At 49.0% G+C, this 23,496-nt stretch overlaps 1 protein-coding gene across 1 annotated transcript in view; it reads right to left on the bottom strand.

Moving 5' to 3' along the window:
• Nucleotides 1-23,496, bottom strand: part of Smc5 (structural maintenance of chromosomes 5) — a 109,069-nt gene that overhangs the window by 19,190 nt on the left and 66,383 nt on the right. Inside the window, exons 18-23 of the mRNA XM_077701060.1 lie at nt 21,122-21,196; nt 13,246-13,362; nt 5,537-5,659; nt 3,914-4,042; nt 3,076-3,171; nt 731-931 (exon numbers count right to left, since the gene is read on the bottom strand). Coding sequence (XP_077557186.1) covers nt 731-931; nt 3,076-3,171; nt 3,914-4,042; nt 5,537-5,659; nt 13,246-13,362; nt 21,122-21,196 — 741 coding nt within the window. The remainder of the gene's footprint in view (nt 1-730; nt 932-3,075; nt 3,172-3,913; nt 4,043-5,536; nt 5,660-13,245; nt 13,363-21,121; nt 21,197-23,496) is intronic.

Below are 23,496 nucleotides of genomic sequence, written 5' to 3'. Positions count from 1 at the left end.
CACCCCTCCACACATTACAGAGCAGCAGACAACTAAGGAAAAGGATGCCGCCACCATGGAGGGGGAAACCTCACGTCGTCACACGTTTGCTGGCACGTCACCCGCCCCTTTCTCCTCATGCAACACTTGGGGCACCATCCCTTGTGCGCAGCAGGATCGCGCTCACCACAATGTGAACAGATTTGATTGACTGATTGATTGATTGCGGGGTTTAACGCGCCGAGGCTGCACCTGGGCTACGGAGGCATGCCGCAGTGGAGGGCTCTGCATTAATCCACCACATAGGATCTTTAAAATGTTCTGTTGGGCTGGTTGGTGCATAGCTGCCCGCAAAACATAGTGCTCACATGGAACACACACAGGAAGGAAGACACACAAAGGCTCTTCGCTTGCCTCCCTTACTGCGTGTGTGCAGTCTAAGTGCTATTTTTTGCAGGGATGTTTAACGTCTGCCAAAAATCTCCACCAAAACAGCGGCCTCCACAGCTTAGATCGAATTCACGTCCTTGGGCTCAGCAGCGCAACGCCTCACCCACTGCGCCACTTCGGCAGGTAGGAGGAGGGGGGACAAGCGCGAAAGTTACCACACTGTTCGCTCTCTCGCTCTTCTGCTTGTTTCGTGGGCCAGTACGTTTCAGCATGGCTGGGACACTGCCCCGGTGCTAACTGCGCAGCAGAGAGAGAGAAAGGGAGGAGAGGGGGATGAAAGCGATCACAAGGCGGCACTCACGTCGCCGGCGCATCCCAGGGAGGAGAAGAAGCGGCCGAAGCCCTGGTTGATGCGCTGCAGCAGGTGCTCGATCTGGGGCAGCCAGCGGCCCCGCGTCTCCTCGATCTCCGTCTCAGTCTCGGCCATCTGCACCTCGCTTCCCTTCACCTCCTTTTCCAGCTGGCCTGCATCCCGTTTGTGCTGCTGGTACTCTTGCTCCACCTGGGGTCAAAGAAAAGGACAGGGGTAAAGAAAGAACAACAGGGGATACCTCGTTCAAACACATGCTTAGCATCTGGGGACCAGGAACTTGCACACCCAACACTAAACCTCAAATTTTCAGCAATGAAGCTACCCTCCCCTTTGTGAAACTGCCCAACACTGAAAATAAAGGCTTAAAAAAGGGAAGGAGGATGTTAATAAGAACCTTCACAGAACGTGAAGGCGAAAGCCCAGTTGGGCCTTCTGTTGATCTGCTGTTGAAGTTTGTGGCTGTGCCCGTCACCACTGGACCAGCCCTCTAGTCCGCCCCCTCCAAAGTTCGTTTCCCTCACTCACCAGCACCGGAAGCCTGCAGTTCACCCCAGACAGGCGGCTTGTGCTGCACGTGCAACAGCCGCCCGCCCTTTTCCGGCACCATCGTTTCCCATTTTCAGCGCACGCTCTATTTTTTGCACCTCACAATGACTTCCTGTACTTCGCAATGCGTTCAACAAAACGAAGCCTTTCAACTTGAAAAAAAAATTGCACTCAGATGTCCAATTTTTAGCAGTGACTGCAAGCATTTATCTTCTGTACGGTCACCATGTGTTGATTTGAAACAGCTCTCAGCTAATTTCCCGGCTGAGAAAATTTTGAATCTTTTCTGTCTTGCTTGCGCCGCACTACTTTTTGCAATCAGGTCAATTCCTGGCTGCCAGCACAACCTGACAGCAGCGAATATGCCTATCCTCACAGATCTCTGCATTCCTCATATCACCTTTGTTACTCAGTCGGTTAATACTTCTTTAAAATGCCCATTTACCTCACCCTAAAGCCCCTCCTGGCTTTTGAAACAGCTCACACAAAACAAGAATCCAAGGTGACATCATGATAGGGAGCACCTAAATAGAAAGCGAGATTGGGCTCTCAGTCCTTCCTTATAATTATGACAAAAAATGGTCACCATTGTTGCCAACAACATATGTACGCAAGCCATAGCCAGCTTTTTGAACAAAAACATTCAAACTTTCACATGCTATTCTGCTAGAATAACGCAAAATGTCTCATGGTCTCCCACACGAAAACTCAGAGTGCTCAAATCCTGCACTCCACTAGAACAATTACTACGCTGATTAACGAGTTAACTTCTCTGCGCGATTTCTTGCTCCACGTTCCCCGAGTGAAATAAGGCAGCGACCAAGCTTTATCCCGCTACGGACAACAACACAGCTGCCACCACATTCTGCAATAAAGTGGTGAACTTTGACAGGTTGCAAGACTGCGGTTGCCTCAGGCAGGAAGCTGCAAAACTGTACGTCACACAAGCGCTGTATGCTGACTTTTAAAGTGACAGCCACATGAGTTACAGTTACACTCGCAAGCTGTTGAAGGCATAATTGCTGACTAAAACTTCAAGCAGACGACAGGTTAAAGATGAGACTTTATAAAAGTATTCAGACATACATCCATACACACATAAGCACAAATATATCTACAGTAAAACTTCGTAAGAGACAGTCAAGGAACCTGGAAAACACACCTCTTGAAACCAAGGTACCATCTTTCAACCAAATTTCTAAAACATTGTGGAGTTGGCCTAGACCACTGCGTCAAGGCATATTCACAACAAGCATGCTCACTACGGCTTAAAACGAGGTTAATAGTATTTTTAGGGACGGCAGGTTGTATTAGCGTCGTTGCAGACTTTTGTAGGCAAAAACGCATTTTCTGTCCAGCAATATCCCTGTCGTTGTCTTCCTCTGGCTCATCCTTGTGCGAGGATCACAAGATCTGCAAGCTCCTCGATGCACCCGAGGCTCACATTTGCAGGCACAAACCCCTCAAAACGTTCTGGAACACCTGCAGTCTCTCGGATGAAGGCCCAACCTTCATCTTCAAGACAGTTTTCACCAAGCTCTTCCATATCAGGCCCCTCCTTCATCATGTAGCTCAATAGTGATCCAAAAAAGCAGCCCTTTGTTCAGAGCGTCTCTCTTGTGACCATGTTCCTTGTATGAGAAGTTGCCAACATGGGGGGAACATAGGAAAACCAACCAAACCATTTTGAAGTGCCTCTTATAACCACACGTCTCCTGCCTCCTGTAACGAGGCTTTACTGTAGACATGTACGCACAGAGGAAAGAAAAGCATGCCCATGTACCCACCGTGGCATCCACCGGGTGCATGCACTTCAACCGGACTTCTTCCATGTGAATCTTCTGGACAATTTCGTCGGCAGTTGCGGGAAGTCCGTCAAACTCCTGCACAGTGTAAGCGTAGCAATGATTAGTTTTACCAGAGTCTTTCAATGTTTTTGTGGTCACAAGAATTCTGCGCAATGCTATGGAAGTGCTTCAAATGTGGACCAAAGCTCTCATGCAGCGGCGCTGCGAGTCCGGTGACGGCCGCTTGGCCGGCTGTGGCCGCATTGTCAGTGCGTCGAGTCGTGATCTTGCTGTGGTAAAGTACGATGCCTCAGATGTGCTGTGTGCCTGGTTGTCGCTCTGGCTATCGAAGTACATAAAGAAAAGTTCTGCTTCCCTAGCAACCCTGAACAGCACGACAGGTGGAAGAGAGCCATTCCACGACACGGACGCTTTCAGTTTCGGGTTGAAGCACGTGTGCGAGAAGCACTGCAACTCCACAGACGTTATTCAACCCGATGGGTTCGTGATAAGCAACCAACCTCTGTCTCTACAGCGTGAGAAGCCTAAGCTTCGCATCGGCACCATTTCCCGGATACTGGACTGGACAAAAAAATGTAGAGGTAAGTGCACTATCAAGTTTTTTTTCAAATTAAGTTGTATTTTTGTCTTCACGACAACTTTAACAATATTACACCACTGGCATATAACATGCCTTTTGAAGTTGTCAGGGAAGCCCGCAGACCATTAGCATACAATATAAAGAGAAGTAGGCCAGGCATATGCAACATTCTGCCATAAAAAATAAAAAAGAAAGAGTGGGGGTGAGAGGGGCGTGGAGGTGGCCACAATCAATCACCTTGGCGATCTCGGGCGGTATGGTGTACACGGAGGAGGGGCACTTGGTGGCCTCCTGTGCTTCGCGCAGCTTCTTCTGCGCCTCCCGCTTGGACTCCAGCAAGCGCGCCCGCTTCTCCTGCACCGCAACCTGCAGGGGGGAAGGTGAAGACGAAGATGAATGGGGACTCTTTACAGAGGTGTGCGAGAGAACGTGACGACATCCATGGCACAACGGGGGTTGTTGCTATGGGCAGTGGATCATAGTCGCGATCAGAGCAGCAGCATAAACAAGTGAACACCAAAGCTGCAGGCTACCCCAAAAAATTGCTCACTGCAGACGAAAAGGCAGCCTGCACACCTGCTGTGAATGATCTCATGATGCCATGTCACAAGCGCAGATACGTGCGCACAGAATATTAAGAGTAATACGAGAACAAAGCAGCAGACATGAAGAAAGAATCGGGAGCCTTATTTCGGAAAGTCTGGGCTATGCCGCCGGCAACTGCCTGGTACACCACAGCATAGAAAAACACAGCCTGCTCTTATGCAAGGAAAACGCAGCCCATGAGACGCACTGGCATGAAGGAGAGGTTCTCCAGGCGGCACCAGAACAACACGTCTGGAGACTACAGCCCTGGACAGCTGTGAGGGACCCATCCGGAGACTCACAAACTAAAGGCCCTTCTTAGGGCCATAAAAATTCTGCTTGCGGAGCTGGCGCATGCATCTCCCGTTCAGTTGCAGGGCCAGTTTCATCAAGGCAGCGATGTTGTAGCTTTATCTGATCTGATTTGTACCTTGCGAGCCCGCTCTTTGCCGACATGTTGAGCAGACGAGGGGGAACTGTGATTGGCCGCTTAGCAAGATGTCACTTCACGATTCATGAGTTGCGGAGGAAAGCCTCGGTGAAACCATAACTGCATTTTTTTTCCTATCTGCCGATATCGGGCAACGAAATGGGTATGCATTGTTTGATTATCAAGGTTCCACAGTTATAAGTACCCACATAACACAATTTTTTGAAAATCTCTTCATGACCCCTTTAAAGGTACCCTGCAACACTTTTTTAAACATTTTTTAAAATGCTCTTAGAATGTAGCCAACCAATACATTCAATACTTTGAACGAAATAGGGGGTCACAAAGTACTTCAGCCAAAACTTACCACTCTATGTCCCACTGGTAACTTCGAAACTTTCTCCAAAGATTTTTCTTTTTCCCCTTTTTGGTGTTCTTTGAGCGCTCAAATTACATCATTACAGCGATGCAGTGGCTATTGGCAGGCTTCCTTTAGAGTCACAGAAATAAACAGATTTGCTAGCCACTTTATAAAAAAAAGCCACAAAAGCAAATTAGAAGAAACGGAAGGCATGTCTACGACAAGCAAATCACGCAGCACCGGTCTGTGCTGGCGATAACAACCGATTTTACAATGCTTCCAGGCATGAAGGCAAGAGTGGAAGCGTTTATCGGACGTGTTGCAGGCTTCCTTTAACTCCCTCGTCACTACCCAGCCGAAACTGCTGGGACTAGAGACCTGGAGAGTCGATTCCTCCAAACATTACCGCCTCACTAAGGCAGACCATTCTGACAGAGACTGATCGTGCAAGAGTTGCTAGAAAGAGGCCCAGGGCTGAGCTCACCTCCAGTGCCTTGAACGTGGTGTGGAACTTGTTGAAGTCTTCCTCAACAACCTTCTCCTCTGACAAAATTTCAAGGATGTCCAAGCTGTGATCAACACACCGTTCGTGCTTTTCATAGGCGGCCTGCAATGAGAAGACGTCGGTTACGCGCGCTATCGGGTTGCCTTACGAGAAGACAAAAAACTGAGGCATGACAGAGATGCGCTGTGAATTCCAGCATCAGCTGAGTTTTTTAGTAATAGAAATTATTGCTCGAATGAAATGTCTCAAAATCTACAAGAGTTAGCTACTATTCCCCAGTTGCAAAACTCCTGATAGGCCCCATGTATGCAAAACCAATCCACCGTTGGCCCCCCCTGCACTGGGGGAAAACAGGGGCAAGCATGGTGGGCAAGTAGACTAGACTGCCACCTGTCAGCACAAAGTTGAATAGTACTCGAGTGCTTGCGACAGCTGTCACAACTTATTTTTAAAAAAAGAATATGAAAACATAAGTAAACATTACCGAATTTATTATTTCCTAATTGGAAAAGCCAGTCTTATTTTATCACGTTGCATTATTAAGTAAATATTTAGTAAAGTTCAGCTTTAACAAAGCAGGGGTACTTGTGCGGCCCGAATTCTCAAGCGGAGTTTCCCAACTGGAATACATTGAAGAACTCTGATAATCTACTGATTCATTGTAATTGCTGGCTCGCTATAATTTACATGACAAGCTGTTTCATTAAGCCATGGGCAAACTTCCTTTTCAAGCACGTGCTCTTTATGCAGACATCGAGGTGTACACTTATGACGTTCTGCGAAACACCAAGCCTCACAAATGTAGTGGTTTTAGAGTTGACAGTTAAGGGGGCCGACGGGTCTTTGGGCTGAAAAAATGCCAAAAAATCACTTTTTTGAAAATGGCATTTTTCGTATCTACAACTATCATTTTCTGCGTGTGCAAAGTTTCGCGTGCCGAAAATGAGTAAATATACGGTAATTTCACATTTTATAACGCGTGCAGGGTGAATTTGCGCAGGAAAATATGCAAAAATTGGGTGTTTTCTGCAGCGTGCAGCTGCCGTTCCTCTGCTCTGATTGCAGCCATCTTGGGCTCATTTCAAAGAGCACTTTTCCGGCTTCAAATTGCCGCCACTGCCATTTGCGTTTGCTCATTGGTCACGAAAAAAACAACCCCCGAACAGAACCCGAAATACACGATGATATTGGCCGCAGCACGCACGTGACTAGAAGGAGCCACCCCATTGGCGGAACTGGCCTCGCGTCGTCTGCTTGGCACGGCGGCGGCCGGGGAGACGCGCCCGAAACGACGAGGTCGCCATTGTGGTCAAATGCGCGACAATGCCAGGCTCGGCCAAAAAGTTTCATTCACGCCACAAATTCGGCCAAAAGAAGAAGAATTGGCGGCATAACAACCTCAAGAGGAAGCCGGCACCAAATGAATGCACCAACGACGAGCGGGAGCCAGCGGCAAGCGACAAAGCCGACGGCGGCAGAATAGGCCTAACCAGCTTGGCGACGGAGTCGACGGCGTCGTGCAGTGGATGCATCCGCTGTGACATGAGGATGCTGCAGCCCTCGGAGTTGCTCACGAACAAAAAACGTGCAGAAGAAAAGATCCGGGAGCTCGAGACTACTGCAGCAACGAAAAGAAAGAGTGACTTTTTAGGCGGAAGTGAGGATGCAGCTCGCCCGCCTGCTGACACTACCTTCACTGTTGTGAGTTTGGAGTCCGTGAACGAACTACAGTTGAACCTCGATATAACGAACCTCGATTTAACGAAATTCACGATATAACAAATTTTTTCCAGTTTTCTACCAAAATTTTGCTAAATCCATGTATTTTTATCTCGATTTTACGAAGTAATTTTGTGCGGCGCTTTCGATTTAACGAAGTCACGGTGAGAAAGGAAGTCACGGTGAGAAAGGAAGAACGAAATTCCGGTCGAGGCACGTTTTATTTTGCCTCTCAGAGCCTACATTGAAAACATTAAGTACTCACATTTACTGATAAAAGGCTAAAATGAAAGAAAAGCGGTGAATTATGCGGTTGACAACAATTAAAAGCGATAAAAGCTGCTGCTCAAAAACCGCTAGCGTCATGGACGGTTTAATAGTGCCGCCACCATTTTGACGTCTCCATCGTTGCCTACGCCAGCGCCCTCTATGCTTAGGCTGCCGAAGCCTAGTTCAAGTGGTTTTTTTTTTTTTTTTTCTACGCGTCTTTGCTCACGGTGCTGCTGCTCTAGGTTGTGCTCGCTGATAACCACATTAATATTTTGTTCGTCCATCATTAGATGAGTCTTATAAGCAGCATGAGCACTCCAAGGGAAAGAAAAGTGTTCCGAACAAGAGCCTGTAGAAGTGTCAGTGAAACCGACGGTAGACCGACGGCCACCGAAGTGATGGATGCCATCGACGTTCTGCGGAGGCACGCAGGCGCACGCGAATGTTTAAGAGCAAGCCTTGTTAGCGCTGTCAGCATACGAGCGTCACGTAAAGCCCACCCTGGTCAAGAAATGCCAAGCACTGCTTACGGACTTCTTCACTACGGCTTGAACATCGAGTGCCGGTGGCAATAAATTGCTCTCCGAACGTGTTCATTAGACAGCTGCGATGCGGAGAAATCGGTTTCTTTAGGGCTCAGCGGGCATACAAGTAATTGGTTAATCAAATTTGGCCAGAAGATATTTAATGTAAGCTTTCCACTTTAGCGGGAGCACGTAAGCGCTGCTCCACAAAGTGAAGCGGTCCGTGTGTACTCCGCTCAATTCTCAATCATGGCTTTATCTCGAGTGTCGTGGTTGCATCACGCGCCCATACTGCAGAGCCTTTGTGCATGAAAAAAGTCTTTAGAAAGCTTTATAGCACCCTTCCGCTGTTGGCCCGCCGCACCCCTCAACGCCGCGGCTAAGCCTACTACTGAACGGACGAAAAGAGGCGTAACTTTGAACCAGCACCTCGCCGGGGTGAAGTTCACGGGGCACGGACGCGGGTTCAATGGACTAACAGCGGCGTTTAGTAGTGACCGAAATGAAAAAAAGAAAAAGTGAAAACCTAGTCTGCTATCATATTTAATGAGGCGTTGCGGAAAAAGCGCCGGTTTTACGACGACACGAACTACGGTCGGCTATCCGAATTCCATTGCCTAAGTGTTGAGGCTCTTAATTCACACAATTTTCGCGGCCAGTTTTAGTACAAATTTCGCTTTAAGTGGAGAGGTAACTACATAGCAGTTGTTTCTGAGCGATGGGCAAGGTTTTGAAACCTCAATAACTGGTTAAATTAACTGTAAAATCGAAACCTCGATTTTACGAAATTCTCGATTTAACGAAATTTTCGCCCGCAAGTACGACTTCGTTATATCGAGGTTTAACTGTATTGCTTAAAACGTGCGGAGGCAACGTTCAGATTGCCAAAGGCGATCGAGAATATGGCCTTGCCGTCAAACTGATGATCGAGTGCGCGAACTGCGGTGACATCGCGTCAACGTGGAGCTCGCCGTGCGCGAGCGGCTGCCAGAAGATCAACCCTTTCGCCGTGAACGTCCTTGCCGCGCGCACGATGCAGAGCACAGGGAACCGTCAAGCCGCGTTGAACGACATCTTCGCGGCGATGAATATATCTTATCGAGGTATGCACAAGAAAACGTGGCAGTGCTACGTGAAAGAAAAGCTGACGCCCGCGGCGACTCGCGCAGCCGAAAAAGTGTTGAAACGGAGTGCGGATTCGGTTCGGCAGTTGTACCGCGAACTGAACATCGATAACCCCAACAACATTGCTGTTTCTTTCGACGGATCGTCGATGACAAGCGGTCATCGTTCGCACTTCGGCGTGGGCGCCGTAACTGAGCTTTTTTTCGGGGCTCATCCTTGATTATGTTGTGTACAGCAACTTCTGCGCTGGATGCGAGAGAGGGCGAAAGGATGACGATCCGTCGTATCCGTCATGGAAAGAGAGCCACCGCTGCCAGAAGAACACGGACAAGAAGGCTGGCGAGATGGAAGTGCTGGCTGGACTAACTTTCTTCCAAAGGTCCCTCGAGAAGCACAGCCTTCGGTACACAACCGTGCTTTCGGATGGCGACAGCCGCATGTACCTTGCACTGCTGGAGTCCAATGTGTATGGCTACATAAAGATTCAAAAGGAGGACTGTGTAAACCATGTTGAGAAACGCATGGGCACATCTTTGCGCATTGCGATTGGGAATCACAGAGGCAGCAGATCAGAGAGCCTTGGCGGCAAAGGTAAACTCTAGGGGTGTGCGAATATCAATTTTTTAATTTCGAAGCGAATTCGAATAATAAAAACGAAGTTCGAATCGAATCGAATATTTTTCGAATATTTTTCGAATACAAATACTTATTTTTTTTTTTGTAAAATTAATGTTTTCACCATCGAGAGACACAAAAACTGCAACTTTATTGCACAACAAATCACACAAAGTAAAATTAGGAATTACGTATACACAATACCATTGCACTCAACAGGTTAAGGTCTGCACTCACTTAAATGTTAACATGGAGAAAGGTTAACTGCTTGACATGTTCGGGGAGCAGTGACAACCTCCTGCTCGTCACCACTTTACCAGATACCGAAAACAGCCGCTCACTTGAGACAGTAGTAGCTGGCATGCCCGAGCCCGTGCACATTGCCGCGCGCTGATACAGTAAAATCTTGATGATACTAATCTCGCGGGACTGCGAAAAATATTCGTATCATCCGAAATTCGTATGAACCAACGCAGACCAAAAAATTTAGCGCTGAAAAAAGTTTTCGTTTATTTCTTTTCCTACTTTCGCGTGAAGAAATTCGTGATTTTTTCTGCTTTTTTTTTTATTTTTTAACCCCCGTGTCGCAAAGCAGTCCTTTCTTGAGCACGTAAAGCTTCGCGCTCGTCTCCTCACTCGCTGTACCAAGCTCGCTACACGCCGCAACAGCCAAGCGTGAACCGCATGGTGCGTTTTTGCACGCGGTTCGCTCGCCTCGGCTCTGCGAGCGCTGTATTTTCACGCCCACATCGACGATTTCGCTCCCGCGGTAGCGCCTACCTCGGTCAGAAAATGACGCACGACACGCGCGGCAGAATGGAGGAGCCCGACTATTTGCGATGAGATCGAGACAGCCGGCTTGGCTCCGCCGGAGATGGTTAGGCTTAGCACCCCGACAAATATTTTATGGGCGCTTTCACTAGCGGCGCGGATGATGTTTTATAGTACCGTTTTCGCAAGCATTATCAGCTCCTTTACCGCACAAGCCACTTCGTGTCTCCCTTGAGCCGCATTTGAAAGAGTGGTTAGAAGCGGTCGCTCGAGCGCCCGCGCCACTTCGCGGCTGGAGCCGACGCCATGTTGACGCCGCCGGCCGCGTCGCGCGCAGCGTGGGGGTGGTTTCGCGGCAGTGTCAGCGCGTTGGGCGTGCGCAGAGCGTTTTCGCGAGCAGAAAACAACAGCCCGGCCGTTTCTGGAGAAAGAGTGACAAACAGGGGAGTGAGAGCCGTCACTTGCTCGTTCGGCAGTCGGGTGCCTCGCCGGCTCGTTCGTATCTTCCGCCGGCCCCGGGCCGCGCAGGTCCGTTCGTAACAGCCAAAACTTTTCCCATTGCAAACGATGCAATTTCGCCGGGACTTCTCGGAAATTCGTATCATCCCGAAATTCGCACCCCCAGAATCGTGTCATCAAGAGTCCACTGTAAATAAACACCGATACAGACACGCTCTGAATTTTTTTTTTTTTTAGTTTTGGGTGGTTCGAATATTTCGAACAATAAAAGTGTCGTTCGAATCGAATCGAATACCAAAAAATTCGAATCGAATATTCGAAGTTTCGAATATTCGCACACCCCTAGTAAACTCACAGGTGACCTTGTGACAAAGCTGACGTCCTACTATGGGTGGGCGCTGAAGTCACACAAAGGGGATGTTGAGGCAACACACAATGCTGTGATGGCAACGTACCACCACATAACATCAAATGACAGTGAGGCCAATCACAGCCTGTGTCCCACGGGCCCCGACTCCTGGTGCCGCCAGAATGCCGCCGCAGCCAAAGGAGAGCCTGCCCTCAAGCATAGGCACCATTTGCTGCCACACATCTGCGAAGCCTTGCTTCCCATCTATGAGCGCTTGGCAGACAGATAGCTTCTGCAGCGTTGCCAACGTGGGAAAACACAGAATAGCAATGAGAGCCTGCATTCTGTGATATGGTCCCTTGCGCCAAAACACCGCCACGCATCACTGTTTGCCATTGAAGCAGCCGTAGCGGAAGCAGTCATGAGGTTCAATGCCGGGAACTTGCGAACTTCGTCACGCATTCTGAGCGAGTTGACCCTGAATCCTGGCCTCTGCAATGCCAAGCGAATGGCCGAGAAGGACCGGCACCAAGCAGCAGAATCTGCCCGCAAGCGGGCCTCTAACGACAGCGTGCAACGAGCACTGCGGAAACGCCACATGCACAAAAGGCAATCGGACTACATGCCTGGAGCCTACTAGCACTTGTACAGTGCAAATATGTGTATCCCCACTTCAAGTTTTCAGTAAATAGCACCGTGTTTGTTTTTGTTGTTTCTCGAAACACACATTTCTGACTGTTGGTTATTTGGGGCCTCGATATCTTTTCCTCTGGGACAGATAAAAATTTAATTCTTTTGGCAACAGGAACCTGAATGTTATGAGAACGCAACCTTCAATTTGGATTTGTTTATTTAGCCTTCAAAACTTAATTATATTGCTAAGTTCATCAATGCTCTTTTTCTCGAAGTACAAAATTTTGGCTATTGGTTATTTGAGGCCTCGATATTTTTGCCTCTGGTACAGATACAAATGTAATTCTTTTGACAACAGGAACCGGAATGTTAAGAGAATGCAACCTTCTGTGTAGATTTGTTTATTTAGCTTTCAAAAATTAATTATATTGCCAAGTTCATCAATGCTTGATGACCATACTTTCAATGTGAAATTCAATGCACTATAAAATCATTACTGAGGCGAGAATTACAAAATGCTTCTCACATTTCATACTTCATTTACTGGACTATATAGCCCTGCATTCAGAATTGTTTTTTATCAAGTCAATTTTTTGCATTAGGGCCTTAAACAATGAACAATTATCATTAATTATCTCAAGAACTAATTGCCGGAGCTGAAAAATAATTGCATATTTGAAATCAGCTCAGAAAACTCAGTAAGACCACCTTGTTTTATTAAGATTGTTTAAGAAATAAACGAAATGGGTCTAAGACCAGTCCCCCCCCTTAACTTTCGAATCTTAGGGGGCACACGATGACCAGGTTGAGAAAATAAAGAAGGGCCCATTCCAAGCAAAAACCTGATGTACGCAATATAACCATTCACCTTGCTGCACAACAAATACCTTATCCAGTGTTGCATCGCTACTTTACTAATAAGTATGGTGCTTCCCGTAAAAGCAGGCAGGCAAAAAAAAAAAAAAAAAAAAACAGAAAGAAAGAAAGAAACAAGAATTACTTCCTCTATTAGTTGATACACCAAATATTTTGCTCTCAAAATTCATTTGGCCACATCAGAAAACACCATCAGCATTTTTTCTTTTTTTAATAAGAACTCTTACTTCCTGGCAGCAAATTACGGAACGCTGAACTTTCCGCAGCAACTAAAAGCTCCCCGCTAAACTCTGTTGGATCCCACTTTTGAGAGTACAACAGCTGCGAACCACTGGATGTGAACGCACCTTGAGTTTGACGACGTAGCTGTCAATTTCGTCAATCTTGGCCGTGCACAGCTCCTCCTGCTGCTTGGCCGCCTTTTTGAGCTCCTCTTCCACATTCAGGGCCTCGCTCTCCAGCCTCTGGAAGGCAAGTGCATGTTTGACTCTTATACGGAACAACAGCGTGCATTGGGTGAGAGGAGGCCTCTTTTCTATGGACGTCAAGAGCACACGGGCCTCCTCCAGACCGAACATTTTTTTCCCCGTCCAGTTCTCTCGCTTGCATTGTTTTGGTGCAATTCACCGTTCCCGGTGCCTATTTTAACACCACAGGTTCTTTCCCGAGACCAAATCATGGCCCCAAACACAACGACGACACTTAAAACAAAAGGCTAGCCAACAAAAAACAAGCTCCTTCATGCCATGATACAATAAAACCTCGCTACAAGAGACACTCACGGGATGTGGGAAACATGTCTCTTGCAACCAAAAATTCCAAAAACAGAGCGGAGTCGAACATGACCACTTTATGCTAAATCAGTATCAAAGGCGTATTCAGACAGGTCGACAGGTCAGAAAATTCTCACTATGGCTCAAGAAAGTCATTCATCGTAGTTTTAGGGACTGCAGATTGTACAGCTGAACCTCGTTATAAGAGACACTGATGTAAGAGACAAATGGGTATAAGAGACACTATTGACCCACATGGTTGGCTGCCCTATCTTTCCCATTAAATCGACCTCTTTTATAACAGACATCGGATGTAGAAGATTGGTTATAAGAGACAAGTCATCCTTGAACTTTAATCAATAATCTCACTTGTAATAGCCATTTTAACTTCAGACGCAGTGCCACCAGTCACTAATTGCAGTTGCTTCCATCCTGGAAGCACAGGTGGACGACAGACGCCTGCAGTCGCTATTTATTATAACTTCAGCAAACACACAGTGGTTCAGTCAGCTATGAAATGACGATGAGAAGCCCTGCCAATGGAAATGCAACTTACAGAAGTGGGTGAAGCTTACTGCCATCCATTGGATGGAGCGCGATCGCACATGCGGGTTCTCCCACTGGCATAGCTCCCAATCAAAAAGCATCGCAGATGTTGAGTCCTGCAAGCATAATGAATAGCCTGAGCACACAGCGGAAGAAGCTGTGCGCTCCGCCTATTCATCAGGCTTGTGAACTCAACATGTACGATTCATCTTCCACAAACGAGGAAAGAAAAAAAAGCTTGCAGAATCGGTTGTAAAATATACAGTGTAAATACAGTCATGAAGCAAACAAAGATTCAGAACTGTTTCATAAATTCTGGGGGCCAAACATAAATTAGAATGAATCTTTTGAAACATGCTGTAGCATTCTTTTGAGCTTGTTTTAGTCATAGGGTGCCCACATTGAACTAGGGTCTTATTAGTAAGTGAAAACATGGTACCCTGCTTATAAGAGACATCTCGTATAAGAGACAGAAACTGCTCCCCGGTACGTGTCTCTTACAAAGGGGTTCAACTGTATTAGCTTCCTTCCCAACTTTTGCGGGTAAAGCACTTTTGTAAATGAACTCCGCACATTTTCTGTCCTCCAACACCCCCTCGTCATCCTACTCCTCTGGTTCATCCTCTAGGGCCCCATTCACTTGAGCGAGGAGGATCACATGATCTGTAGGCTCCTCGAACACTCAAGGTCCACATCTGCAGACGCAAACTGCTCAAAATTTTCTGGAACCTCTGCGGGCTCTTGGATGCTGGCCCAAGCTTCATCTTCAGGGCAGTTTTCCACAAGGTCCTTCATATAAGGGCCCCTTTCATCGTGTCTCTTCTAAATAGTGAAAAATTCACTCTACGGGCCCAAAAAAGTTGCCCTTAGTCACAGAGTGTCTCTTGTATGCAATGTTGCTAACATGGTGAACATAGGATAACCAACCAAACCATTTTCAAATGTCTCTTATAACCAAGTGTCTCTTGTAACGAGGTTATACTGCACCTGCAATGTAAGTGCAAGTGTGCATTATTTCACCAATTTCTGCCCAGGAAGAAATTGCCAGGCTGTACACTAACCACACAAAGTGACTAAACTTTGCGAAGACCTGAGTCAGACCGTCACCCAGAATGAGCACTGTTCAATGGCTTATGCGTTAATCTGCCGCTATCAGGGGTGAGACAGCCCAAACTGATTTGGGAGCAGTTTTCGGAGCAGCAAAATTTCGATTTTGGAGCAGAAGAATCTTGATTTGGAGCAGTTAAGGACATTTAATACATCGTCTTGTGAGCTTAAAAAATCATTATTTCAGCAATTTTCAGGGTCAAGTGCACATTTCAATCAGTTTTGAATATACAGAACACTCGGACAAGAGTATCACAAAGTACTTACTACACTACCTTTTTCCTAACTGGTGATATTGTGTTGCGCCTGCATGCAAAACTGACAACAAAACTGCCGTTAACATTAGAGAGTTTTTGCAGTCCATCTGTTCTGTTGGTTACTTTGTTACCGGGTTGACCGGACCGGTCTGCGCCTGTGCGCGCGGAAGGGCGAGGAGGCGCGGACAAGGCGAAGGCAGGTCCGCGGAACTAATCCCCCAATGGCTACGAATGCCCAAGTGCCCAGACGAGTCCCGGTGAGCACGGTAACTACGTATACACGATGGAACAGACAGACTGCTAAAACTCTTATCAAATTTAAGGGCTCCGCAATTGTGGCATTTTTTTTGCTGTTTTAATGTTAAAATTATTATTTTTGTAATCCCAGGCTGCGTTGTACGAACGACTGTAGTCACGGCAACAGTTGAGCAGCTTCGAGCTAACGGTTGCATAGCCCAACCAGCCTACCCGTTTCAGTCCCCGGGGCGCAGGTTCACCCTATGGTCATTTGAGTAGCGGGCACATTCCCACTGGCGATTTGTCTCGTCGCGCGACGGCGCGCGTCGCGCGATGAGGCGTTGAGGTGGTGTTCACACTTGCGATGAGCGATGATGCGACTGCGTTCAGCGCAGCTGCTTCCCGACTTGTACATACGACCTCGTTGGTGCGTCAACCATTCGAAGTCAAAGAATACGCGACAAAAGTAGGTAGAAATCAAACTAAAACACATGCTACTAACCTGGAGCAATGCCGAAAGCATTTGCGGGTTGCGGGAGGAGCAGAAAATAACAAACTCACGAAGGCTCTTTTCAACATATTATTGCACGAAGAAATACACACGCTTGCTTTCACGCCACAACACCGCATCACGGCCCACAAATGTCGCTTCTTTTCACATGCGCAACGTTCTGACGCCTCCGAACTCTACGCGTGTTTACCAGTCACCGATAGACTAAGAGGCTGCAAGTCAACCTACCGTCTCGCTGTCCACCTAGCTCCATTTACAATCCATACACGCTTCTCCACACTGATGAGTTCCACGCTATTCGTTGATTAGTGCACGCGCACGCTGAAGCCACTGACCAAAGAACCGATGCACACGGGAAGTTGCTTGCCGGCCCGACCCGGCGGGTACAGCGATAGCGGGCCAAGCGCCTGGCCGCCTGGCCGAGCCAGCCGAGCGAGCCAGCGGCGGTGGCGGCGGCGGCTCGTCCTCGCCCGCCCGCAGCGTTTGCATACCGGATGTAAAGAAACGTTTCGTTTCCGGCTACGTCAGCCTACTCCGCGGCCATGATTGGCTTACCGGTTTTGCGGGGCCGTCGCGCGACGAGGGAATTCGGACCGAGAGCGATCGGCTCCGCCGTCGCAAAACGCCAAAAAGCGACGGCCGGCTCGTCGCTTTTAGTCGCGCGACGAGGCGCATCGCCAGTGGGAATGTGCCTTTAATGTTTAGCCACGTAGATTTTGGCATTAAATTTCCCTTTGCATACATCAAGTGTTATAGTCGCGTTCTATGGCAACCGTGTAGTCCTGCAGCTATTGGGCGCTGCCTGAACAGGTCGCGGCGCCGCAGCACAGCCCGCAACTTTCGTGTCGACCGTTCCATCTTCCGAGGCTCGCGATCGCGCTTCGAAGCACAGCAACACCTCAGTATTTTACAACAGCACAAGCCAAAAAATTCACTTCACGAACCCGATTATAGACGCGCGCACCGCATTTCGCACTTAAGGACAAACCACGCCGAAGTCATAGGCCCCACATATCAATGAACTTTTTTTCGAGGCGCCCAACTTCCCGTAATCTGGCACCAACCTCAAACTATATCCCCGCGTTAACGTCACTGTTCAGAGCCAAGAACAGATAGAATGAATAGACTGGAACCCAGCTGATAGCGTAAAATAAACCAGGGAAAATATCGGCGATACGCACTGAGCACGTTGGTAGCAGCCAGATCAGGCGGCGGCCATGTTTGTTGCCACAGCGATGCCTAATCGAGAAGGCCGTTTCAGCGAACCCGAATGGAAAGCGAATCGAGCTTTAGAAGCTATCGCATGCTTCGTTTCAGTCTTTCTATTTGTGCCATTTCTGTGTTTGCGATTGACCGACGATAAAAGCGGTGACCGGGATGCGGGAGGCTTTCGTTCCCGCCGAAACTGACATGAGCATCAAAATCCGTGCCGTTGAGGCTCTTCTGGAGCAGTTTGGCGCAATTTTCGCCACTTTCGTGCTTTTGGAGCAGCTTGGCGCAGGAAAATGGAATTGTATCAGAAAGGCGCAATATGCGCAGCTGTCTCCGTGCTGGCATCGCTGCACCGCGCCGCAGGCGCGGTGCAGCGATGCCAGCACGGTGTGGGGACCAGGGTTCTAACGGTGGCGTAGCTCGATCCTCGAGATCCGGCCGCAAGGCTAGCTCCACTGAACACCGCCGCGGATCACCAACTTGGCGTATCGGCAGCGAACAGCAAGGAACACAGGACACAGAATTCGCCCACTCCGACGTTTATTGCAATGCAATAAAGGAGACGTCGGGCGCGTCGTTCTACACCGCCGACCACCTTAGCCGGGCGGGAGAGACAGGCGCGAGGGCGGACAAAGGAAGGCCAAAAAGGAGCGAGTCGTACTTACGGCCGCTCCCGACGATGGTTCGTGTCCAAAGAGGCCCTCTCCTTGTCGCCCGTCGCGGACCAGGCCGCCGGAGCTTCCGGGCAAAACCTGTCACGTGAGGGGTTCGGCAGCGCCCCCCGCTCTCACGGGGATCCTCCCGGAGGGGAAAGCGCGCGACCGCGGAGAGAGAGGTACCACCCCTCTCGCCTCCGCGGCGGGCCGAGGGGATAGGAAAGATGGCGGAGCTCCGCAATTCCCACAACGGATACATCTGGCGTGGTGTGTGCAGTGTGGTAAGAGGTGGCAACATGGCATCATCACTGGCCACGAAGTGGTGCAGGCAGCTCCAGCGACCGCTTCTAACCACTAGCTGAAATGCCGCACAAAGCACAAGCAAAGATGCTCACGCAAGAAAGGAGCTGATAATCTGGGTGAAAAGTGGAATATAAAATGCCCTACACATTGCTTGTGGAAGCACCCATCAAAAAATACCATGGTGGTAAGCCTAAACATCTCTGGCGTGGCCAGCCGGCTGCTCGGAGCACTTTAAATCTCCCGCCATTAGGTGTGCGTCTCCACATTGGTGCAAGTCGTCGGGCTTTCCCACTGCCACGCGAAGAAGCCGTTACGAGCGCGGAATCGTCGACACGAGCGTGAAAAAAACGCACACGCAACGCCGACGTGCACGAATCGTGTGCGGAGACAGGCCATGCGGTAGCCACGCGCAGACGGGGAGGGGGGTCGCTATCTTCCGAGGTGCGTCAGGCAAGGACAGTTGTGGTTATCACGTACGCGGAGACTAAAGGGTGCCTATTTTTTTGTGTGTGTCAAAGTTAGTGGAGCACAACGGGTGCAGGCTGTGCCAGATGACTGATTTCATGCTTTCTTTTTGTTTTGCTACACTAAAACGATGCCCCAGCTGCGCTGGTCGATCAGCAGACCCACGGAAAAACTGCACTATAAATGGTATTGGGCTTTGGCCACCCACATTTTATGCGGTGTGCTATGGGAGGCAGACCGGTAGTCACAAAAACCCGAATTATATCCGGTCCCGGTTACATTATAAATGGTCTACACTGTACAGTCGAGCCCACTTTCAATTAACATATCGAAAACAGAAATCAGTTCGTAATACAGTGTAGACCATTTATAACGTAACCGCTTATAGTGCGGGACCGGATATAACGCGGGTTTTTGTGACCACCGGTTTGCCTCCCATAGAACTCAATGCATAAGCATACCGCTTAAGATGCGGTTGGCTGAAGCACAATACCGTTTATAATGCGGTTTTTCGGCGGATCTGCTCATCGACCGGCGCAGCTGGGGCATCGTTTTAGAGTAGCAAAAGAAAAAAAGAAATGATGAAATTGGCCATCTGACGCAGCGCGCAACAGAAGCAAAAAATAGGCACCCTTTAGTTCGCGCGTACGTGATAACCACAACTGACTTTGCTTGATGCACCTCGGAAGATAGCGGCCGGCTCCCCGTCCGCGCGTGGCAAGTTGTTTCTATTAATCGTGAACCGCATGGCCCGTTTTCACACACGAATTTTGCACATCGGCGTTGCGCGTGCGTTTTTTTCATGCTCGCGTCTACGATTCCGCGCTCGCGGTGGCTTCTTCGCGTGGCAATGGGAGGAGCCTGACGACTTACACCAACGGAAAGACGCGCACCTAATGGCGGGAAATTCGAAGCGCTCCGAGCCGGCTAGCCGCGCCAGAGGTGTTTAGGCTGAAGTCCCTCGATCAGATGAAGGGACTTTAGTTTAGGCTTACCACCGCGGTATTTTTTGATGGGCGCTTTCACAAGCAGCGTGGATGGCAGTTTATATTCCACTTTGCGGTCACATTATCAGCTCTTTTCCTGCATGAGCATCTTCGCTTGCGCCTCGTGCGGCATTTCAGCGAGCGGTTAGAAGTGGTCGCTGGAGCTGCCTGCACCGCTTCACGGCCGGTGCCGACGCCATCTTGCCGCCGCTTACCGCGCCGCGCCTGCGGCGTGCGCTGCACGTTTTCGCGAGAAATCGCTCCATGCGGTTCACGCTTTAGAACGTTGTGCAGATAAGCCACCGCTCTTCCCGAACAAGCGAGCCGCGCGAAGATTTCCACCACCAGTTCGTTGCGCTGATAAGCAGCCGCCTTCGGCATCGTGAACACAGAGTGGGGTAAAAAAAAAAAAAATCCCGCTGGCCTTTTTTATCATGTCCTGCGGCATCTTCATAGACGCAAAAAACGCAGCCATGGTCTTTCAAAATACAAATACAGCGGAAGTTAAAGCCGCACTCGCCGTTTGTAAGACCGCGCTTTTGCAATGTGTGAGACCCGGCAGCAGCGGCTGATGTTAAAAATAATACGAAATAAAGACCCTTCCTTCGTTTTTAGGCGCTGTGCGTTTGGGTGATAAAAAATTTAGGATGACTTGAGAGATAGGTCGCGATTTGGTTGAATTCGCGCACGTTTTGGTTATAATGCGGTACCGCTTATAGTGCGGATTTTTGCGGCTCCCGCGACATACGTTATACGCGGTCTACACTGTATCTGTTTTTCACTATATCTGAACACAAAATGTAAGTATACAAATGGTAACGGGAAACATAAATTTCTTCGTTATAGCTAGGATTTCGTTAAAACCGGGTTCACTAAGTTTTAATAACACTCACCCAGTAATGCCTCCTTGAATAACACGAGCAAATACATAAATAAATAAACCCTGCATGATGGTACACCATGTCCCCAATCAGAGGTGCACAAGCATCAATTAACAATGAGTACCCCGAACCTAAACTTAAGACAAAACAGATGCAAACGGTTCAACAGCCGAAAAATACGCTGAAAACACTAAAGGGTCCTTCGCAATGATGAATTTTGTGCCAAGGCTTTTGAAAAGGTAAACAACAAAGACGAGACTGGGGCAGGCATTGTCGACACTGCACTAACCTGGAGTGTAGCCCGCTTCTGCTCCAAGACCATCTTGAGCTGCTTCAAGTGTGACAGCTCCCCTATGAAGCCTTTCTGCAACGAAAGGTGAAGGCGGCACAGTGGGCGAAGGTTCCGTGCAGTGGTCACGTGAGGCTTGCACGAGCACTTTTGACAACAGGTCTTCAAAAACTCCCCTCGCAAGCGCATTACTGCATGAACAACTCCGAAGACGGGGGGTCTGCGATTCCCCGAGGGCATACAAAAATACTTCATTCACAGTAATGAGCGGGAAATGATCATGTGATCAGGAAATGATCAGGGGCCGAGAAAGCTACATGTCAGTTAGTATCAAAATTACTAGTGTAAAAATCGCACGTTTTTTTCCACAATCACCAGTGATACCTTTTATACAACATCACAACTTGGAAATGCAATCCGCCTCTTCCATTGCGGTGTGCTGCCACCTAGCGTGCCTAGCGGAAGTTGAAGCTGTAGGGTTTGCCGGCGTTTCCTCCGGCTGCGTTCTCGTTGTATGCACGGCAATCCCACATTACGGCGAGGAGCAGCCGGAGTTTTTCTTCTGTGTTGGTGTTATAACACCTTAGGATGACAGCCCCTGGTCATCACATAATACCAGGCGGCTTCTTATCACTGAATGAGGGCTGGCAGAGAAATCTCGGACAGATCCGTGTGCCGTCCGAGTAGCAGAGCGAGCAGTACTTGGAGTCGTCTGGCATGAAGTGCGATCGCCAGCTCATCAAATGCCGGCAGTTCGCAAAATGCCTTTAAGCGCTGGACACATGTACGATTGGTACACGCGATTCGCATGCGACTGATCGTTACGACTGTCGCCACGACTAGTCGTACGCGTGAATTTGAGACGGCCCGATACGCGCATGAGATGCGTCGTCGGCGTCGCTCCGCCCACTGTTTTTGCTCCATGGTCAACTACGATGATCGCTGAGCTGAATTTGTAGATTCTGCGCGTTTGTTCGCAAGAAATGGATAAAGCAAGCAATCGTGAAGCGTTTTCTGCCTTCGGAAACAGTCCGCGCACACGCCGGCCGCGCCTGCCAGCTCGGCACACTCAGCGGCTCGAACCGGCGCAGACCACGGTAGCAACCGCGCTTGTCGCTGCTCTTCTGAATCAATCTGATCGCTGAAAAGTTCCACATGCGAGAAAGTAGGTGTTAGTGTGGTGAAAAATTGTGCTAGGGATTGTTGTCAGGGCTTATTTTAAAAGCGGCGATCAGATATATTAACCGTGATGCAAGCCTATGCTGACCGGTCGCCGCGGCGCTCGGTGCGCCGAGCGGCCGAGAGATGGCGATACCTGCGCGGAAGCATCGAAACAGGCTACGCAGATGTCTTGGTCACCGATCGCTCAAACGGCAGTTATAACTTAAATAGAGTACATGCGAGAAAGGGGATGATAGTGTAGTGAAAAGTTGTGTTGCGGATTGTCATTCGCAGTTGCACAGATAGCAGCGATCAAATATCCGCCAGGATGCTAAGCCTGGCATCCCATCACCCGAGCCGACGCGAGCGACGCAAGCCGCCGTAGCCGATCGCGTGCGGCCGATGGGATGCGATAGAAGCCGACACCGTTCCATTTTCGGCACTCCGAGTTACAGCGGAACGCAGCACAAGTTGTGGGCATTGTTCCGCGCACAACGGGCACACTCAAAAAATCAAACGATGTAAATACAGCCACGACCCCTTCCCGCTTGTGCGGGAGCTGTGGGGAATGTCGTCTGCTGCCCCTACTGGACTGCTTAGGGACTTGGCCGCTAGGGGATTGCGCATGCGCAGTGGGGTTGTGAAAGAGGCGGATTTTTGAGGCGTCACCACAGCTGACAGGATAGAGGGCACAAAATGTGACCACATCTTTACCTTGCCTCAACACCCCACAAAGATGCCGTGCTTCTGGGGAAGGAAGCTGTGAAGTGCGTTTGAAATGGGGGTGTCGCTGTATGCAGTGGTGGACATTACAAAGAAAAAGTTGAGGAAAAAGGCCAATGCATACGTGTAGAACTTATGGCCCATTTTCACTGCACCCACAATAAGAAACCTGTGCCTCAAAGAGGTGTGACTCGGAGAAGTTTTCAGGAAAGGGAAGCAGTTTGTGGTTGGTGAAGGGTGCGGGTTATGCACCTGTGCAACATATAGGCTGGAAATTACCGCCCCAAGCATGGAAGAGAAAAATCTGAGGACTGAGACTCGCCTCCCCCCCCCCCCCAAAAAAAACACAGCACGCACGCATAAAAATGTAGACAGCATTACACCGTCGATACACATAAAAATTGCACACAGCCCGAGGTTGGACTCGTGCCTGCCTGAACCAGCCAGACAAGATAAATAAACAGTGATTATGCAGTTATGCAGACACACCT

The sequence above is a fragment of the Haemaphysalis longicornis genome, unplaced genomic scaffold, assembly GCF_048455015.1.
Source record: "Haemaphysalis longicornis isolate Haplotype H1 unplaced genomic scaffold, Haemaphysalis longicornis Haplotype H1 scaffold_20, whole genome shotgun sequence".
Taxonomy (NCBI): Eukaryota; Metazoa; Arthropoda; class Arachnida; order Ixodida; family Ixodidae; genus Haemaphysalis; species Haemaphysalis longicornis.
Note: the sequence above shows the minus strand (reverse complement) of the source record. Positions and strands in the feature narration are given on the sequence as shown.